Here is a 16,854-nt window from a genome sequence, read left to right on the forward strand (position 1 = left end):
TTTCATCAACGACTACAAACCATGAGAGCTTTCGAGCAGTTGTGATTTTTATTCATAGTTCAATGAAATATGGTTTATGTGAATGACCAAATTGGTACGTGTTGAGTATTACACAAATCGGATGTAGCGCTGAATGAAAGCTTTTACATTTTATTATATTTATTCATACAAACTTCAAATTGCTCATAAATAATATCATTGAATGTTTGTATATTCGAGCAATTTGCTCGAACAGCATGAAATTATTTCCAAAACAACTGTTACTGTTTCAGCAGCTACCAAACGCACCCGCTTTACTGTGCTTCATTGTTCTCTCCTCTCTAAACAAGCTGGCTGAGCATTGTATGTACCGACCGATGCAATTGTTTCCCTGCTTGACGCCTGAGCGGTGCTGTGTTATCAAGGCAGCCTAAAAACGAGTTTATTTTTACTCAATACGCACCCGTTCAAACGTCAAATCCGTTATGTCGTGTATTGGTCTCTTGCGATTTTTCTTTCCTTTTGCTCTGTGCTATGGTTTGCAGGAGAGTAAAGACATAATAGAAATCAATGTGGACGGATCATCGTTTTCGTGGTTGCCAATGATCATGTTTCTGCCACTCGGCAAAATGTACAACAATTATGATTTTGTTTTGTGTGATATTAGGGTCTGGGACCATTTGGGCAGGAGCACCTATTTTGGGCACTTGCTGCTGTAGCTCAGTCAGTTTTCAGCCAATATACTTGAGTTTTGGAATACGATAAGATACGCACAGTATCTAGCCGTGAACAAAATTTCATAACAATTGGTTTGAATTTGACTGAGTTATAGCAGCAAGTGCCCAAAATAGGTGCTCCTGCCCAAATGGTCCCAGACCCTATATAGTTTTGATGAAGCTGCTATGAATTGTCAGGCATCAAAAGATTGTTGGTACTAACATTGCTTATTATACAAAACTGACAATAATTTAATCGTGAGTAATTCCATACTAACTATCCTTGCCCTGATATTTTCATTGCTTTTCATTACTAAAAAGCAGCTTATTTTTCTTATTTTTTCTTTACCTAACGTATGTACACTGGAACACGGCCGGCTTCTCAGCTTACTGTTTTATGAGCCCTGCCACAGTTATTATTTCAATCATTTTCTTCAGAATGTATGTTATTCAAATATGTCGAATACAACTATTCACTTGCTTGAATAATTATACAAAACTTACATATAAATGTTATAAGAAAACCTGATTACCAAGAGCCAAATAGAAACCAGAGTTATGATACTGATTCATGTCGTAACATTTTAGGGATTCCTTCCACACAATCTTGGCCACCCTGCCACCCTTGATCAGGCGGAAAAGTTTTCCTCTCTGAGAGAACTACAACGTGCTTTCTAAACAACAACACGTGACAATATCAATTTTTTAACGGACGAGCTTGACCTCAGACCTTAAGCGAGTCGCACAAATTCGTAGGTGGTACAGTCCTAGACCGCTGTTATGAGGGTTGCCTCCTTCCCGTCCGAACCAAAGCACAAAGATTTGGGACTAATCTCTGACTCTTAGACAAGATTGACGCAATCTTCCAATGATCGAGCACTGTCCTGGCCACGTCCTTGCGACTGCTGAGGAATGGGAAAGGATGGTTAGTTTTGGACATCTATGAAAAATGTAGACAACTCTACGATCTCTCAGGCCTAGGTGTCACGGGAATTTGGGTGTTGTTAGTGAAAGGGTAAACTCCAAAGGATACGCTTGGTTAACGTTCAGGCACACCATTGTTAGACTGCTTCGAATCAGTTGTCTGCCCAATGAATTAACTACATCGGCTTTTTCCTACTCTCCGCATCGACCAATGTGGTGCTAGCTTCTATGCGCGAAAAATCGCTAAAAGTAAATCGCAAAAGTATTGTATGGCGAATGCCATCTAAAGGCAAATTCTTCAAAGTGGAACACATTATTCGAAAAAATATTTGCTAGTGGTTGTGCACAATGGTGACCACTATTAAGGCGAAACTGGAAGCATTTCCTCATTTTTTCGGTTTTTGATTTTTTATTAAATAACGAAGCAATATTTTCAAAATCGGTTTTCGTGCACATGTAGATTATGGATCAAGGTATCTTCTGAATTTTTTTGAGGTGGAAAATGTTTTCTATTTTTGCAAAAACCATTTTTTTGTGAAATTTTGTTCAAAAATGGTTTCTGCAAAAACGAAAAACATTTTCCACTACAAAAAAAATTCAGAAGATACCTTGATCTATACTCTATATGTGCACGAAAACCAATTTTGAAAATATTGCTTCGTTATTTAATAAAAAATCAAAAACCAAAAAGTGAGGAAATGCTTCCAGTTTCGCCTTAAGCCTACCAAATATTTTTTCGGGAAAAGCTTTGTATTTCAAGTAATTCAAGTTTAGATGCATTTCGCCATACAAAATTAAATTGATTTACTCCTGCTGATCAACTGTGGCTGCGCGCAAAGCAGGTAGTCCATTCATCCTTGTCATCTTGTTGGCATTTGGTTGAACTACTAGATTCTTCGGTTGATAATCTGAAATATAAAAGAATATTAACATCGTACGTCAAATAAGCTACACATTAGTGATACGCTCGCCACAGTTACATATTTTTAAAATATTATTTATATCGTGCGATACATTTACCTGAATCATGCTGAAAATAAAATGTTAATTAGCAGTAGGGGAGACTGGGGAGACTTGATCCCTTTTTCTTAATTTGCCTGTAACTTTAAGAAAAACACAAAACTAGATCCATTTTTCATACAGAATGGCAGGTAAACATCTATTGCAAGTTTATACTCAACAAAAGGACTTTAAATTATTGTTAAAGTTTTCAAAACTGTGTTTTTATGGAGGCATGTCTTATGATGTATTTTTCAAAAATGGGTCGAAATTGATCCCCTTTTGAGCACATGGTTAATTTAAAGGGAAAATAACTCCAGAAGCTTCCTATTCATTTTCTTTTCAAGTTTTCCTGCATTTTTGATGCATACGGTGTATTTGAAATTATAAGATTTCCTTTAATTGTTAAGGATATACCGTATCTTGAAAATGGGGAGACTTGATCCTCCTTTTCATGGTTTGTACTAAAATAATAATTATCTGACACGTTTTATCATTGAATATACTAGAATTCCGAGTAAATAGAGACTTCAAAATAGAATTTTATTTTTCACATGTATAATGTGTGTGTGTAATCCTCGAGGGATCAAGCCTCCCCATGTCACTGTTGTATACACTAAGCTACATTAATTGATATAGTTATATAACAGCCTTATTTGGATAAATACGTTTGATAGTACTTTATTTATACTATGTGCTGTGAAATTTTGACACGATTTGGTTCAATTTTCACAAAGTTATTGAGATTTTTCGGAATCGCTTAAAAGATTTCTGAAAGACTGAAAACAAACCATCAGCCATAAAAAAAATAATGCAATACACAATTAAAATCAATTGTAGCCAAAACATTGTCATCTGTCCAGATGTCGTTTAGGAAAAAATATGCTAGAAGAAAACTGTTTTTGATTCCGAGAAAATATGGGGGGAACAAGTCTCCCCAGGGATCAAGTCTCCTCAGTCTCCCCTACATTGAAACACAAATACTACAAAACACAAGGAAAAGAGCATCAAACTTTGATCTTGGAATATTTAAAAATACGGTAAATATCAAGATCAAAATTTGATTTGGTAGATCTTACACCGCAACGCACCATTCTAAGGTGATCTACCCACGTTACGGGGGATGAGAAAACTGTCAAGTTCGATTCAAATATAAGTTAGGTTAAAAAGCGAACCCGCAGACGAACCTATATTAAAAGTCATTTCAGTGTTCAGTCCAGTCCATATGTTAAAGATGGCTCTACGTCAAAGATAAAGTTTGTCAATCGCATTTGATTCGATTGTGGTTGAAGGCAAGTTCACGTGAGAGAAGAAGAGAAAACTCCCCTAAATGCAAATACAGAAAGAATAGTGTTGAACTCATCCACTGATTTACGGTAATCTGACCTGCATCTTTCCGGGTTGGCCTACATTCGTATATCTCTCATCGCACTCTACACACCTAGCCCGCCATATCACTTGGACCTGCATTTCTTAGGACATCTGGTTTACCACTGATTTAAACATGTTATTGACTTTAAATTGATGTTTCAACTTATTCACTTTTTTCTCTTTTCTTTCCTTTGCATCAAAATGCATCAAAAAAGTCACATCAACAAAACAAAGCACGGAAAAAATCTTAAACTGAATAAAAATTCACGGAAAAATATTTTTCGGAAAAGTGAATGGTTCAAACGTAAGAAAAACAGTATAATATATTGTTACAAAAAAATCCAATGTAAATGTATAGTATAGCGAACCATTTCATTACAATACATTTTATTGTAGCTGGTACACTGTATGGTGCAGGAATGGTTTCCACCATACACCCTATGGTTAGTTTTTATCCGGGTTGTTGCTTCCTGAATCAAGCAACCGTTTGATGATATTTCCGTACAGTTTAATCTTGGCATAAGGCCGGTTATCATTCGGAATGGAAGTCGTTAGCACCTGTACGTTACGGTCCTCTTTTGAGTACATGTCGTCTATCGTGGGTTCCCAAAATTCAAATGGGGTTACCGAATTTTCAAAGGTATTCACGCGGAGGACGTTGACGACCGGCGACTTTTGGTCGTCTGAAATCCGTTTTTTTGACAGAACGGACAATTTTGGGTATCAAACCCTTTAAACCCGCACAATCTGCAAAAAAGTCCTTTAACCGATCGACACTGTTCAACACTGTGATTGGTCATTAGGCAAAAAATGCACTGATCTAGTTGAGGAGGTTTATGTGCTGAAATTAAATTGTCGAGAGATCTGATATTTTTAGAATTTCCCTCTTGTGGGTTTTCCTTCCCAACTTGTGACTTGGCATCTGAATCCTCAGGCCGTTTTGGTTTAGGCTGAGGTTTAGTGGGTTCCTTAACGGGTTTGTTTGAAGTGTGGGGTGGTTTCGGTTTCGAATTGTCAGACCACTTTTTATCATTGGGTCGGGGGCTCTGAGGTTTAGTTTCCTGCTTCACAGGTTTGAACTGTTGTACAACGTTGGTCGATTTCTCCGATTCAAACATTTTGTTGTACAGCGAAAAATTTGAAGCGTCTATTTGACGACCAGCTTCGACCAGTTGTTGTATGGTCGTAGTGGGTTTCCATAATAAATACTTTTTGTAATCTCCACGCATGTTTCGTTTTACAATGCACTGTCATTGACCGAAATAGCTTTTCCATATCATAATAATAATCTTGGAACGATTCGCTCCTCTGTTGTCGGCGTTGGTAGACTTTAGATCTCACCAGAGAATCTAGCTCTGGATGTACAAAAGATTTCCTCAACTCCTGAACCATATGGTTCCAGTCCCTAAGATGCCCTTGAGAACTCATTGTCATGAACCAATTCAGAGCAGGGCCTGTAAATAAGTGAAATGCCGAATCGAACAGTTCTTGCTCTGAGATCCTCTCAGCAAGCGACAACTGTTGAATTAGCACCAAAAATTCATTCAAGTTACTGCCTTGATCAGTACCTGCATACTTCTCAATTTTCCATTTGGAGACGGGCAATGATTTATGAGTGTAAGCCGACGGTGGTGGAACAGTCGGTACGAGTGGGGGAACAACGGGAGTTGGAGCGGGGTGTGAGTACAACGCCGATGAAATAACAGGGTTCAAAATAGAAGCTGGTGGCATGACAGAGACGGGTGGTGCTATCGAGGCAACTGGCCTGGGTACCGAGAATGGAACATTCGAAGGGTAATATGCAACTTGTGGATAATGTTGATATCCTACTGGATTGGGATTGTAAAATGTTGGGGGCCAACCTGCACTTGTATTCAGCCCAGCAAACGCGCTTGAATACGGTGTCGGGTATGCGGACACAGAAGCCGAATATGAACAGTCACTGTATCCGTACGGAGAAGCATACGAGATCGAAGCACTCGGAAGAGTGCTCGAACCTCAAATTGAGCTCACTATCGGTGGCGTGGGTCTGCTCACTGATGTAGTAACTCTAGGCGAAGTCAAGATATTCACCATCGACGAAGATAGAGTCGGTAAACGCGCACTCGAGGTTGAGGATACGTTCACTGTTTGAGTACTGGGTGTAGTAATAGAGATTTTAGTGAGACTGTGTAACTGTGAAGACTGTTTGTATCTTCGCAACTGATACAATTCATTTTCAAAAGCTAGCATGGCATCCCGTACATCTGTCTTAAAATCTCCTGAAGAATTTTTCGCGTCTAAGCAACCCAATCTCTGCAAACACTGTATCAAATCATCATCTTCGGGATCTAACAGAGCTTCAGCATTTTCTTCTTTCGCTGTTTCTGAACTAGTCTTAATTTTCGGAGTGGCATTTCCAATAAAGGCGGGGGGAACGGTTAAAAACTCGTTGAGAAACAAATCGCTTTCCACACTAGCGGTTCTTTGACCATCACGCTTTTAATAAAAGAAAATATTCAATTGTTCTATGATCTTATCGATGAACACTTCTAATGTGCGTTGCTTTGTTTCGTCCACGTGCGGAATCAGCCTATCAATCCTAACGCCTAAATGTAGCAACGACGATTGACAACGTGGTGGGGCACTTTTCGCACCAACCAGACTGTCAAGCACCTGGTTATATCTGTCTACGCAATAAGCATAATCATGTTCTGGATCAAATTCATATCTAATCGGAGGGATAACACGCGATTCTTTCTCCCTTTTGAGCGCTTCTCGAAGATTACCGCGCTTTCTAACCATTTGCGCGCCTTCATCACACACAATTCCCCTAATCTGCAACTCATATTCGAGTTCATCCTCGTTTAAAAAATCAACACGAAGGTCACCGAAATGTGCCTTCAAATCTTCCACGCTGGTAATCGATCTACCCAAGCCTTCCATCGTTCGCCAATTGTTGTACAAAAGAAATCAAAAAAAAAATAGCTAATAATGCGACCTGCAATCTAGAAACGCACCAAAGCAAAGAAAAAAGTTATCTCAATTCGCACAAACAACTTAAGCTAGAGCCTGTATCTCTACCAAAGAATAAAAGGATGAGCAATCGTACCGAACCACGCGATCTATATTTTTTTTGTGTATCTCGCCACCAGAGAACAATAGTTGTTTTTCTGGCTTGCCCCCTGCGGTAGCTATTTTTTTGCCACTTTCTGCAAAAGATCAAACGGACTGTTCTATCACACTGGATGTTGCGAAAATTGAAATTAAATATCGAATTAATCACGACAAACTTTGATAAGTGTGGAGTGAGTCTCCCCTAGTGCGGTTAAATTGTGTGGTATGGCCAAACAATTTTGGAATCTATTTTCACGAGGCGTCATCGGGCCCCACGTTGGGCGCCAATTGTAACTACCGATGACGCCCATGCGTCTGTGGCATGGACGTCCGAACGCCCTAGGCCAGCTCACCTCTTTAGATCTCAGGGCCGGCAGCACACCGCACTAAGGAAAACTTACCTCTTCTTCACACGTAGTTCTCAACCTGAAAATCAATCACTTGATGCATGCAAATAACGAACGCGACACAAGGGGGATGGGTTCAAATGTCTAAATATTCGTAATTTATTCGCAACTGTCTAATTTCTAATTTGCACTCACTGATCGGTAGCTCTACTTACACACGGTGGACCTGCACGGCCGTGGCGTCGGGATTCCAGCACGTATCTGCCGGAGTGGGAGGTTGATTCCGGCCCCTGGACGAAGGGGGGTGGGGGGGGGCGTGCTTCCGAGATTTCGGATCCTGAGTGTAGAATTAGCGACTAGTTAAAATACACATAAATAAAAACAAAAAAAAAAAAATCGGATCCAGTGACCGTATGTTAACGGACGGTCGATGGACTCCGGAGGTGACTGTCAGTACCTTCGGTCTTCTGGGAGGCGTTGGTCACGTGGTTTTCTCGTGGCTAACCACTGGTTGATGGTACACTAACTACGGTACACTATCTTCAATCGTGGATCGATCTACATCACACGCGAAATAAGAACACTTGGAAGGATTGCTTAACGACTGGATATTGTAGCTAGAGAAACGTTATGTTTTCCGGCCTTGGCAGTCTTTCAGAGCAGCAAGAACAATATTGCTTCAATTTCCGACGGTTTCGGTAATGTATTTTACCATTTTCAAGGAATAGAAGTTTTGTTCTCTTGTACGGAACGGTAGTGCTCTACATTTGATTGTCCATTCAATTTGAAATGGCGCTCGCTTCGGTGCATGTGTGGCGATATTTTTACAAGACACTGTAGCGCGGGTGGCTTTTGCTATAAAAAGCCTGTCGTTTGGAGCTTAACTATTTGTTATAATCGCACAGTTTTCGCCTACGCTTTTAGTCGTGACAGCTTCTTGGCTGTCCGTGCTTGAGTAGCAGTAATGTAAAATACATTACCGAAACCGTCGGAAATTGAAGCAATATTGTTCTTGCTGCTCTGAAAGACTGCCAAGGCCGGAAAACATAACGTTTCTCTAAGAACACTTGAGCTGAGCGAGTCTTAGCTCCTTAACGTTTAGCTCGTATCACTCAACGTTCCACTACTTGTGAGTCAAACTCGTGAACTTTGGTAAAAACTTGAAGAACTTCACCTAACGCAATCCCAGGATCAAGAGACCTCTCCTTAATTGGGAGGGGTCTTATATAGCTCAGCAGGCGGAAGTCGATATAATCGCTCGATCGGTTTGACTACCTCCCCATTCGGTCACGTGCTTCCTCGGGTTTTGTGCTCTTCGGGAATTTCAGCCGAAGTAGGATCGTAGGTAGATTTCTGGAGGTTCATAGAGCCGAGAGGAAGAGGGCTACCATCTTCGAAAGTGATGTGCTTCTATCATCAATCTATCGTGAACGAACCCCAATCCATAATATTTAAATCGATTGTTTTTTTTATATAATCCTAGGCATTATTTGCATGTGGGAAATTTACATTTAATGACATATTTATTTGTAGGCAAAACTATCATCAAATTTTTAAATTCCAAGTTGTGAACTCTTGAAGAGGTTACAAACACTAGCACTTTGTTCCTGCCAAGAGCACGCATGTTGGTTATGTCTTGTACTCCTCAACCCTTGACAACACTTTGCCAAGCGACAGCTTGTTTGCTCGCAGCTGGCCTCCATCATCGTCATTGAGTTGTACAATCACACGGAACGGCGCTACGTCGCTGTGGTTGTCTCGTACGTTTGGTATTGTCTGGTAGTATTAGTGCTGCTTCCGGAGTTATTCCCTCCCAAGTCGAAGCTCGGCGGGTCAGGCGCCATCTTTCTTCCTTTCCTGAACTCCAATCCACTGGTCCTTTTTCTTTCACTGCACCACTTGAATTTCTTCCAAAATAGCAAAAACCGACAAAAACAGAATCATAATTGTCTTTTTAGAGTTCGAACACTAAACTGAAACGCGAATTTCCGATAAACACTTCCTTTTTTTGAATAATTGCACGCCACTTGTTGAAAGGCTCCTTCCACGGTGAAAAGACGCAATCCATTTGACAGGAGTTATCAGAACTATAACAACAGCTACAGAACTTGTTCAATAATTTTATCAATATGGTAATCCTTTTATTTTTATTTGGTAATATCATTAAAATATTAACAATATATCAATGATGACAAGACATTTATCGTGAATGTATATTTCAAGGACTCCATACTATTCCAGTAACATTAGATTCACTATGAGGAATAATTGAATTTATTATTCCGGACGTATTCTTCTATAATTCTTCTTTTTTTTTAGCTTTTTTTCATAGTAGATTATCGCCAACTATTGAATTAGGAATAATTTGACCTTCTATTGGAATTGTTCCTTTTAATCCATTCCTAATTCAGTAACAAATTTTGAAAACGACGTATAATCAATGGTGTAGCATTGATTATACGTCATTTTTAAAATTTGTTACTAAATCCATCTTCCTTATGTAAACTATTTAAAAGACGTCTTCGACTTTGCGGCCTTTACAGACTGAACAGTACTACCGTCGTGCGGGGTGTCATTGGGCCAAAGCGGGGTGGCTTTGGGCCACTATTCCGAACATTTAGAATTCGCCGGGAATGCACATTGTGTGCTAAACTACTAGAATACATAATTCTAAGATACTTGGCAACCACTGTCAAATTCTCTGACTTATATTGAATCCGTAGGATCGATGGACCAATGTTACCCTCTAGGCCCAAAGTCACCTCGAACGACGGTACCTATAGCATTTTACATTCGACAACGGACAACACATTTGTGGCCAGTGGCGGCCCAGTGAAAAATTTTCCGTTTGACGAAAAGTTTTCCCCGACTGGAACGGGAATTGAACCCACACTCCGAGGCTTACGAGACACCTACTCGACTGACCGCTCGGTCACGAAGCCCACTAAATTATTGTAATAAAATTAGTTACAATTTTAGTATGTTAAAGGTGTCGCGAATGTCGCTGTCAATAATCGCGTTAGTTTGAGAATACCTTTCAATTATTCTGGATCATGCGCAATGTGAATTCAATGTTGACAAGTATATTGCATCTTGTTCAGGTTTGGCTCTAAATTGCACTCATTAAATTAGTTATTCTGCTCTTGTGAATAAGAAGTGTTTTATCAAATAACATTATTAATGAGCTGTAAAAACTGTGTATGTTAAGACAAAAAAACGCCAATTTTGAACGGTTTCAATCAAACCGTCAAACGTGGTTCCAATTTGATGATCTGGTAATCATGATAAACAAAAGGAAGGATGTTTGTGTGTTATTATAAGCCGATACAAAATGTGAAACAATGGGCCTTTTCATTTGACGTCTTAAATCAGCTGCTTTCTCGGGCCTTTGACAGATCTCCAGTGAAAATGACAGTTAAGCGTTTGCGCCTTTGTTCGGCAGTTGTAAACAGTGGCATGCGCGAACCTGTCAACTGAAAAGACCTATTAACATTGAACATTCTCGCAAGTCCTTACTCTAGTCCATTACTCTACTCCCTTAGTCTAGTCCATTAGTCAACAAACGTGTAAGAGTAGGATGCAGCAACTTCGAGCAAGTTCCACCTAGTAATCCTACATTATAGAGATGTGCGGAGGCGGCCATTGTGAGTCAATCGAGCAGAGAGAACTGTCAAAATGTGAGCCAAATGAACATGTTTATCGTTTGTAAGAAGGCGGTGTTTGACCGGTATTGCAATCGACAATAAACGTATTACAAATATTTATTTTTATTATCGAGAATTTGATGGCATATGTAAATTTAGTAAGAAGTATTATCTTAATTAATTCTGCTTATGCACATGAATGCATTTCACTAGTTATAATACTTTTTACAAAATGACCCGAAAAACAATAAACGATTATTAAGTGGCTTATTTTTTTAAATTTACGCAACCAAATAGTTGTAGAGGATACGGAAACTTGTGTTCGGCACAGTTCGGCACTATTGACTGGATTACAATAATTTCAAAATATTTTCTATATTCCCATCAGGGGTGCTCAACTTGCTCCACTATAGGGTAATAACTTAAATTGAATAAATTTTAATGTTTGTCTTTAGAAAATATTTTCTAATGTAAATTAAAATGCTTTGCAGTAAGCTAGTAATGTTGGCTGATAACCAGAATTACGGTAAAAAATATATTGTGATATAAAAACCTTATTTCATTCTGATGATTTCTTATAAGAAAATGCTCAAAATCTATGCTAGCGACTAATTTGACGATATTTTTCAATTAGTTCGTTATGAAGTACCTTATATCAGGTTTACAAACAGGATGAACTTTATTCTAATGGATTATGAAGTTGTTTGGATAAAAATCACCATAAAAGTAGTAAAACAGAGGGGTGCTCATCTTGCCCCGGGTGGCCATCTTGCCCCGTCCTACCCTAACTCACATCATCTGTGACCGTTCATTGCGAAGATCGTTAAGAAACTAAAGCCTGTTTTATTGCGCATGATGTTTCTTTCCTTCATTTTCTTTCGGTTTTCCTACCTCGTTAACAACTGTCAAGCATACACACCTTAAATAATCTAGGTGAAAGCAATGTGGTTTGAACTAGGGTTTGAAATCTCTTATTGATGTGATTCGAGTAAATTTATAAATTTTCAATTATATTCATCACACCCTGCCAGGGTTCTATAACATTTACCCGAAAACCATTTACCTGAAAGACATTTACCCGAATGACATTTACCCGAACGTCATTTACCCGAATGCGACAAATGGCCGAATGCGACAAATACCCGAATGTGACATTTACCCGAATACGACATTTACCTGAATACGACATTTACCCGAATGCAACACTTACCCGAAAAATTGAAAAAAAAAATGGTATACTTGATCCCCATATAATTTGTCAATAATAAATATGTTGTGGCCCGGTATCATTTAGCAGGCTTTGGTTAGACCTAATAATCATCAGACTGAGTGATCATCAAGCACTCTGATACAGGATTAACTGGCGGTCACAATGCTGTTTTAATCATAGGATTTTTTTTAAACATTCTGTTCTTTTACGGCTCCAACCAATTAGCCCGAACGTCAATCCGAATCAATCAGGAGATCGCCCAAAAATGCTCGCTGTGGATAACTTATTAAAAGTTGAAGAAAAAGTAAGTTAGAAAAGGGTAATCCTTGGAGTAATCTGTAACAACGTTAGGTTTCATGAACAAGAATGGTTTGCGGAAACGTTTTTAGCATAACTGAATAACATCTGAATGTGATGACTGCTTCATTACCAAGCTGTTACATTTTTTTTTAACACAGGCTGCTTTGAGCTACTTATATACACGGTCATAAACTGGCAGGCATACTGCAAGTATTCTCCACTTCTTCTAAGATTTGCCTTCTTTTTAAAATCGGCTGTTCTTTTGAATTTACATTGTCCACCCGTAAACTGTTGATGAGTTGGTCGGCTGGTACTGGCTAAACTGGTAATTTCTCCATAGAAGTTATTCCTTCTATTCATGAGAGGCTACTTTTTCGAGATGCCGTTTTGAAAAATCCAACTTATCGCGTATATTAGGGTGTTCCAGAACGAAATCTATCAAAAAATCAACTTTTTAAGGATTTTCTGATTACAAATGTGATAATTACACGTGTTTCCTTCAATTCTATTGGCGCACGTTGTTCTGAGAAGTTGTAGCAAACAAGTATAGCTTTCAATTTCTGCCGAAAGAATTAAGTTTTGACAAGTTTTAGTGTAGTTATGATATTTTGAAGTTCAAAAATACTCGGAAAAACACAAAATTGATTTGATGCACCTCTTAATTTCAATGGATTTGGCTGAAATTTTGACCAGTTACTTCTTTTAGGATGCCAATCAAAATATGGGGGTGGACTTGAGAATCAGAGAACATTTTTGAAAAGGTGGACAGGCCTAATATACATAGATCAATAGACAGATTGTAAAGTAGAAAAAATGGGCAACTAAAAATTACGTATTAATGGGGTACGTACACAAATTACGTCACGCTTTGTGGGGTGAAAAAAAAGAATGGAAGGGATGATTTTGAAATGGATTTTTTGCATTACATAACTTAAGGGGAACATCCATAAATAATGTCACGAAAAAAAAAATATCTATTAGAGGCCCATAGGACTACATATTTTAAAATCATACACTAGATAAAACAATATTTGCAAATTCGGCTGTTCTCGCACAGCTTCTGACTGTATAGCAAACTCACTGAGATAATAGTAAAAAGTGACGTTTGTTAGCTGATTCTCAGAAAAAAAAAAACAATTGCTGAATCTGATTAACAAACTATCAAAGTTGCTGAGAGATCGGTAATATTGTTTTTTTTTTTTACTTAGTGCTTGGTTGTGTGGATCTTGACGAAAGTTTTAAAAAATGCAGGGAATTTGTGAATCCAAAATGAGTGTACCTAACAAATCTAGCGTTCGATTTGAATAAGTCCAATCTGCATAAGCATCACAGCACACTTACGACTTATTTAAATCGATGTTACATTTCGTTACTAGCCAAAGCGAAAAATGCCAGCGGACGTTTCGCCCCGTAGAATTTTGCAACACCTAAAATTTACAGTTTTTTTTTCAATTCAGAGAGTTTGAACAATAGAGTGTTAGTGATAAATCCTCGTGAGTAATAGAGGCGCGAAATTTATCACCAATTGTTCACCCCATGCAAAGTCTTTCAAAATCAATTCCATTTTCTCTCCCATTTTTTTCATTTCTTCTCATCAACGTGAACATAGTTTTAAACAAGTTTAGAAAAGTTTGACTTTTTGATTTTTTTTTATATTCGACAAATAGGTCACTTACATCTAGAATCCTCACTTATTTATTTGATTCGGTAAATTTGCGTCACGCGTACCAAAATTTAACGTCTTTTATACAAAATATTTCATTTCATTTCATTTTCGCTCTCTTTCTTTTTTGCAACGATGGCAGCAAGACGTCGCATCAAAAATGAAGTAGTTTGTGTGATATCAAGGAGACCCAATTTGACGAGGATCGTTGAAAATTGCGTTTAAAATTGGGTGTCGAATTGACCCTCGAATTCAGTGGCCAAAAATCACAGAAGACACTCATGAAATAGATTAGAATGACCACGTTTGCATAAATGGAACATTTTGCCCCATTTTCCCCCAACCTCACAAAGATCAACTTCATCTCATTCGATATCTCCACACCCGAGTTCAGTACGAGAAAGAGAGGGGCGAAAACTGAAACACGCAATACGAATAGAACGGGACAAAGGATTACGTCAGGGGCGAAAATTGGAAACTTAAAATTTTGTGCTTTAATTTTCGCCACCTATAAAAATAGCTAAAAATTGATAAGTTTTATCAATTGAGCTGAATCAACAATCTGCTGTGTATTCCTAAGCCTTGTATGATTATCAATATTCATTATTTTGGGTTGGAAGAGTTGATTTTGTAAGTCTTCCCAGGTTCTGATTATCGATACTGTTTGCATTGCGTTGAAAAAAAAAACATACATCATTGTCATGACTATTTCACAATTGCTAATTCGATAGAATAAGTTATTGGTTTTGTGAAATATCATTAGTGCACAAGATTGATTTTTATTTGCTCTCTCAGATACGTTGAAAAGCAAGCAACAATCTACCTAATTAATCATCAAAATTACGAATGTTTTATTAGGGGGGCGAAAATTAGGGAGGGAGCGAAGACTAGTGCTTTTACCCTATATAATCAAAACGGCAAGGGAAAGGCAAAACTTGCAGTTTTGATTTACCCAAGACTGAGAAAGCCAGCATTCCGGAAACTATTACCTATCCTTCGAAGATTTTCTTTTCTTCTCTTCAAAGGCTGTTCTTTCGAGTTGCACTGCTGCATATTTTGTTGGCGTTCGAACTACTAACTGCCCAACAAACATTGTTGCTGTACAATAGACGAATAAGCCATTTATAAGCTTATTTTTTTAAGTTTTGGTTGAATAAGCTGTTATTTAGCTATCATTGTTAGTTGGGATGTACATTTTCAATTACACTTACATGTTTGAGTGATGGATTCCAAGTCTACATCTAAGAATTTTTTTTTCATTCAATAATAGGATGTTCTGATGGTGAACAATCTGCAAACTTCTCTGTCAAAAATGTTTTTCTAATGATATGTTGATTTTCCGAGGGCTGTTTTCTAATCGTTTCGAGCTAATGACCATTTGGCCTACAAACAGAGATTTCCCCTTTTTAAAATCATAAACTGTTCTTTACTTATCAAAAGAACAGCTTATGAATCAAAGAAGGGTAAATATTTAGAGTGAATGCTAACAGCGTTAACATAAAAAAAAATGAGCTGCAGTGATTAGTTTTATTCAAGCATATGCCCTGTGAATTCCTATCGCGGGTCATTTCAGAGAAAATTTGATAAAGTTTGTTCTTGAGGAATTTTATATTTGAAATGCTTTTCTGATTCACAATACAAAATAATACATGTACATTTTGAGTTGAACAAAATAAATGATCTTTATTCACAAAATCATAATTTGTTCATAGTAATAAACTATTTGGGTAAATATCGCATTCGGGTAAGTGTCGCATTCGGTTAAATGTCGCGTTCGGGTAAATGTCGCATTCGGGTATTTGCCATTCGGGTATATGTTACATTCGGGTAAATGGTTTTCGGGTAAATGTTTTTCGGGAAAATGGTTTTCGGGTAAATGTTATAGAACCGTCTAATACTGCATCCGCCTATCAGCTGACTCGTCTACAGCACAGCACGACGCACAATTTTCGTGACAAGTCGACAGTGTGAATCATTCTGCAATTTCACAACATATGTAGAATTGGAAGCACTTACTTTTATATCGATTACTAGCTGTCCCGGCAGACGTTGTACCGCCATTTTGATTGCGGTATTTGACAACTGTTGCGTGTTCATTTCATCACCATGCTCTAGAATGGTTTTATTGCGATCGTATTGGATTTCTTCCCCGCGCCCAACAATTTCAGTAATTTCACAATTGTTCTTTTTAGATGATTTTTGTAACTTTTATTACTTATAAATACAGCCACCATGGATATGAATCGAACCATGTAAGAGTCATCCTGCTAGGTTCAGCCGTTCGTGAGTTGTATTGCCTCAAAGGGACTTCAAACTTATTCTTATATAGATTCATATATAGATATATAGATAGATAGATTGATATAAATAGATACTTTATTCGTACGTTACTATATTGGATCGTTATTTTATATTCTATATTCTCAATCTCTTACACTACAATGACAGTACGCATCGAAGTAAAGAACATCCACATAATCTTCAAAAATGATTCAAAACTCGTCAACATTGTCAAAAATAAGGAAATTTATGATTTTGTCTTCATTGTAGTGACCACTACTGTAATTGTGAGTGATTGAGTGCCACAGCACTTCGAAGATACTTT

At 38.0% G+C, this 16,854-nt stretch overlaps 1 protein-coding gene across 5 annotated transcripts in view; it reads left to right on the forward strand.

The window, feature by feature from the left end:
* The window catches only part of LOC134285314 (glutathione hydrolase 1 proenzyme-like), a 768,131-nt gene that overhangs the window by 97,457 nt on the left and 653,820 nt on the right, over positions 1 to 16,854 (forward strand). Inside the window, exons 1-2 of one of the 5 annotated variants that reach the window (XM_062845881.1) lie at positions 10,540 to 10,707; positions 10,975 to 11,109. The exons of 2 other annotated variants lie outside the window; for them this stretch is intronic. In XM_062845881.1, coding sequence (XP_062701865.1) covers positions 11,108 to 11,109 — 2 coding nt within the window. In that variant the 5' untranslated portion in view covers positions 10,540 to 10,707; positions 10,975 to 11,107. Of the gene's footprint in view, positions 1 to 10,539; positions 10,708 to 10,974; positions 11,110 to 16,854 lie in introns of those variants that run through there. 2 more of the 5 variants (XM_062845882.1, XM_062845880.1) reach the window with 2 other exon arrangements.

This window comes from Aedes albopictus, chromosome 1 (genome assembly GCF_035046485.1).
Source record: "Aedes albopictus strain Foshan chromosome 1, AalbF5, whole genome shotgun sequence".
Classification (NCBI taxonomy): domain Eukaryota; kingdom Metazoa; phylum Arthropoda; class Insecta; order Diptera; family Culicidae; genus Aedes; species Aedes albopictus.